This window comes from Camelina sativa, chromosome 15, assembly GCF_000633955.1.
Source record: "Camelina sativa cultivar DH55 chromosome 15, Cs, whole genome shotgun sequence".
Lineage (NCBI taxonomy): Eukaryota > Viridiplantae > Streptophyta > Magnoliopsida > Brassicales > Brassicaceae > Camelina > Camelina sativa.
This window is the reverse complement of record NC_025699.1, coordinates 18,389,772-18,394,622: the sequence shown is the minus strand read 5'-3', so window position 1 is coordinate 18,394,622 and position 4,851 is coordinate 18,389,772. Positions and strand designations below refer to the sequence as shown.

Below are 4,851 nucleotides of genomic sequence, written 5' to 3'. Positions count from 1 at the left end.
AGGATCAATTCTGAATGAACCAATATCCACTAACTTATCCCAAACCTCCTGTCTATTTTGGGGAACAGGATCCCCATAAACAAAAGAAAAATAAACCAACTGTTGTCCAAAATAGGCTTGAGCATCAATTAAACGATTATTATCAAAGAGAATAGAAAGTTTTATTTCATTCATATAGAAAATAGCCAAACCACCACGGGTACCACATGGATCAATCATATACAAATTATCATAACCAAACTTAACTTGAAACTTTTGTAAATAAGAATAACATTTTTTTGTTTCGGATAAAAATAAAACATCAGGATGATGCGACTTCCACAAATCTCCCAAATACTCCTCTGTCAGGTCTGCCCCAATGCCCTGACAGTTCCAACTCATAATTTTCACGTTCGCGCCGGTGGTTTCGGGAGAGCCACCATCCCCTGCTTAACTGATCGACCGCCGCCCGCAGGTTGACCAGACAATGACTTGGACCCTTGTTTCCCCAACACCTTTTGTTTTTGACCATCACCTGCAGATTTAGATAGAGCTTTAGCAAGCAAACGTTTCCCGGGAGAAGCTAAAGACAGAACATGTTTTTTAACTAATTTCTTAGACCGAGAACTAGGAGGCCATAAAACATCATCCTTTTTATGACCTAGAGTAACCTTTCTCATAGCAGTACTAACACCACTCACATCCAAAACAATCGGGAGAGAAGGAGTGGGAATACCTTCCGAATTAGCCTCATTAGAAACAACCCCATCCGCCTCCATACCCTCCTCCAACACCGTATCCTGCTCTATCGCAACCTCTCCCTCCTCCGGAAGATTACCATCCGAAGCTTGACCCTCCTCTAGTAAATCATCTGTAGCCTCATCAAACTCCGACCCTACCAAAGACTTATCAGCCTTGTGTCGAGGAGAACTCTCCATTGTTGCATCTCGATGAGAGTCACCACCAGAAACCTCTTGCCTACCCTTATCCTTCTGACCAGATTTAGCCTTGTAAAAGGGCTTAGACCAACCGGAACCAGAACCCTTTCGATTAAGTGGGTAAGTAGGAGCCTGCCCCATCTGCTCCTCATGAACAAACTGAGACCCACGCTTCCCTCCCACCCCCATCGCCATCGCACCATACGTTCTTTTCTGCTCCCAGGCTGAACCATGAAATCTGTCCTGCTGAAAGGAACCGAAACCACCCTCTCCAGCAAAAGACCCGTGAGCTTGAAAATCCAAGGCTCTCTTGACATATTTCCGAGGCTTTTCCCAACCACCCTCGTTTTGAATCACACCCTGTTTCCCCATACCTTGGTGACGCTGAACCCCTCTTTTTATCTGCCTGAAACTCAACACCTTGGGAACCAATATCCTTATTGAGCTCGGGACAATCTCTCTCCGCATGAGTAAGCCTAGAACAATAATCACAATACCCATTTAGTTTCTCATACTCGAGGGAAACTATGACCTCATCACCTGATGCGAAGGGCACAACCAACTTGAAGAGAAGGGGGTTGAACCCGTTGACAGTAACACACACACTGCCGGTCTCCTCATCAATTTCTCTGATAATGCCAAGCTTCTTACCAATAGCCTCCAGAGTAGCCACCTCCCATAGATGCATTGGGATACCAGCAACTTTCACCCAGAAATTTATAGCAGAGGGATAGGTTGAGGAAATAATTGGTTCCCACTTAACCAGAGAGACCATCCAACCATCAAAGTGGTAAGGACCATTTTGTAAGACTCCTTGCAAGTCGAGCTCATCAGCGAAGTTAAACTGGAATGTATCTTGACCAAATCAGCACCCACCACCTTGTCTTCAAGCTTCCATATCTTAGGCAGAGTGGAAACCAAGGACTCCATCCGTTGAACCGAAGGATTCATCAATCTCCCGATAAGGGTGAGAGAGAACTGCTGAATTCTCTGAGCCAAGACTGAGTTGGAGATTTTCACAGTTTCCGTACGCACCTGAGGAGCCTTACCCTTGAGAAGAGCCGATTGAGCCATAGGAGGGATCACCAACAACAAACGCACCAAAAACCAGAATTGTTGCACAACAAAAAACCAGAAACCGCACCAAGCAGAACATATCAGAGAATAGAAGAGATTAACAAAGAACACATGAGTGGGACGAAGTAGACCAACTCTCCAACTATATACCCTGATATTCCTCAATAAGTGTCGTCCCAAAAGAGATACTCCTCCATTCAAGTGAATCCCAAAAAAAACACCCTGACAACGATCTCAAATCAATTACGTATCCCGTGAACAGCCAAACCCGGAAATAACGTATCTCAATATAAAGACAAGATCGAGTCCTTGCCTTAATACGCCCCGCAAACGAAATCACCACCATAAGTCCCCTCAAATCCCGAAAGGAGACCAGAATCAATCCCGTAACCCTGATTACGCTCCAAACACTAACCCACATACAAGATCTCAGATCAAGCCAGATCGAATCTCTAATATCCGAATGCAAAGGAATCACTCCTTTGAAATCGGGATCCACTACCAAAATAAAACGCTTTAAGAGATTCAGAGGTAGACTTCCAGTCCGACCCCGAATAAACACACTTAACAAAGAACGCGAGAGACCCTCTCTCCGTCTCCCATCTTCACCGAGATCCTTCATTCAAAATCCAGATCCAATCACCATCGTAGTCGCACATAATTTAGTTTTTTTCAAACCATGTTTTTTCTTTTTTTTTTGTTGTCGAAAAAAAAAAANAAAAAAAAAAAAAAAAAACAAAAAAAAAAACAAAGTTAATTATCAAATAATCGAGAGCCATTCAGTAGGATCTTATATTCAAATAATCGCGTAGTTTTATTTAATATATTTTGATGAAAATTATATATGACTGATGATGATAATAAAATATTATCTTATAAAAAAATTTAAATAAGTATTAAAAAAAAAAATTAAATTTCAGTTACCTAAATTTTAAAAATAAAAAAATTAGTTGTGTTATAAAATCAATAAAAAAAATCATGAATTTAACTTGACGTCCAGGCGAGGTAAATCAAACAAATGACCTCAGATATCCTAAACCATTTCTTTGAACACCAGTGAAACGAACGACATTTTTTTTTTTAAAATAATAAATAATAAATATAATATAATAAAATAACCTACAACTAGTGGTCTCATACCAACTAGCCACCTAACCACAAACTCATTCAACAGCGGAATAACCAATACCAATCAATATCCAAATAATAATCTAAAAATAACCAATAAAATAATATCCAGTATAAATTCCGATCATAAACTAATAATCCAAACAACATAAACCATTAAACCAGCAATCCTAAGCAACATTCTAAGACTCAACTCTAGCAACCTAACAGAAGCTAGACAACCAAGCGAACCACTAGAACATCCCTCCTCTTCATTGCCTTGATTCCACGATCACACTTTGCCTTTACCTGCACCACAAACACATATTGCAATGCATGAGTATTTTATAAACACTAAGTAAGGCAATCCTCCCATCTAATGGGCTATACACACAAGCAATAGAGTATCGTTAACCATCAAACAACAAGCAATAAACAACGATTGACAAACCAGGGCAGTGCATCGACCGACGCAAACATGCATCGATCGACACACCAAGGGATTGCATCGACCGACACAGAAGCTGCATCGACCGATGCAAGGGTAACTTGCATCGACCGATACCCAATCTGCATCGACCGACGCATGCTCGACATCACACGAAAACCCTAGAGTTTTACGCGCCGTCCTCGCACTTGCATCGACCAACGCAAGCTATGCATCGACCGATGCAATGCCGAGCATCGACCGATGCAATGCCGAGCATCGACCGATGCAATGCCGAGCATCGTGCTTTCCCCGAAGCTTCTCACCGGATCTTCGTTCCTGTAAACACAAAACTCGATCCCAAGCCACAAGAAAGCTTTCTAACGTCCATAACAACAATCTAACACGTCTAACAACACAAAACAAGCAGTTTTAAGAGTTCTCTAGCCTAGATAAGCCATGGTCATGCACTTACCTTTGCCACAGAAGAATCTGAACCTCAAACAATCAAGAACACGCTCCTAGGTAGCTCCTACAACGATCCCAGCTACAGATCTCACCAAGAAACGCCTCAAATCTCCAGAAATCACCAAGAACTTTCAAGGACTCTTTCTCCCTTCTCTTTTATCTAAAAAACGGCCACACACGTCTAATGAGACAAAAGGAACGACCCTAAGGGTTTTCTTTTCTCTTTTTGCCCAAAGCGCAGCGTTTGACTTAAGTCAAAACGCAGAGAATTGAGTCAGCATCGACCGATGCTCCTACTGCATCGATCGGTGCACATCCCAAACCGGGATTCCGGTTCACGGATTTTACAATTCTCCCCCACTAAACTGGATTCGTCCTCATATCTCGAACAACCATCAGCCAAGGACTCCCGTGCAACCGTCTCCACGGCCCGCACTCCTCCGACTGATCTACAGAAGGTCACCTCTAGGCGATAGACTCACGCTTCAGGCGTCATTTGCTCTCGACTTTTGGACTTTCCTTTACTCATAGGCCTAAACCTTGAGTTCTTATTGGCTCCTCATCAGACCTAAGTCTGCATGCCATAATGTTGGCTCCTCATCGGGCCTAGACCCGCATGCCATAATATATAAGGAAAAATCCAACTCGTCTCTCGGGTTGCCACCCTACTGCGTGCCCCTGGATCGTCATCCGAAGTTGATATACCAACCATACTCCCTAGCCACAAAGTCTCTGAATATGGCAGTACTAGGAGAACCTAAGTCCCCCAAGAGTCGCGAGCAAACAATTCTGAACACGTCTGAGTCCTATCCCTATCCAGGTTTCCTTCCCGTGACTCGCGTAGAAAACATCTCA

At 42.8% G+C, this 4,851-nt stretch overlaps 1 protein-coding gene across 1 annotated transcript; it reads right to left on the bottom strand.

Moving 5' to 3' along the window:
* Positions 212–2,654, bottom strand: LOC109129220. Its single transcript, XM_019236960.1, has 2 exons — positions 716–2,654; positions 212–514 (listed from the first exon to the last, which is right to left on the bottom strand). The coding sequence occupies exons 1-2, from the start codon at positions 1,416–1,418 to the stop codon at positions 387–389; spliced, it is 831 nt and encodes a 276-aa protein (XP_019092505.1). The 5' UTR covers positions 1,419–2,654; the 3' UTR covers positions 212–386.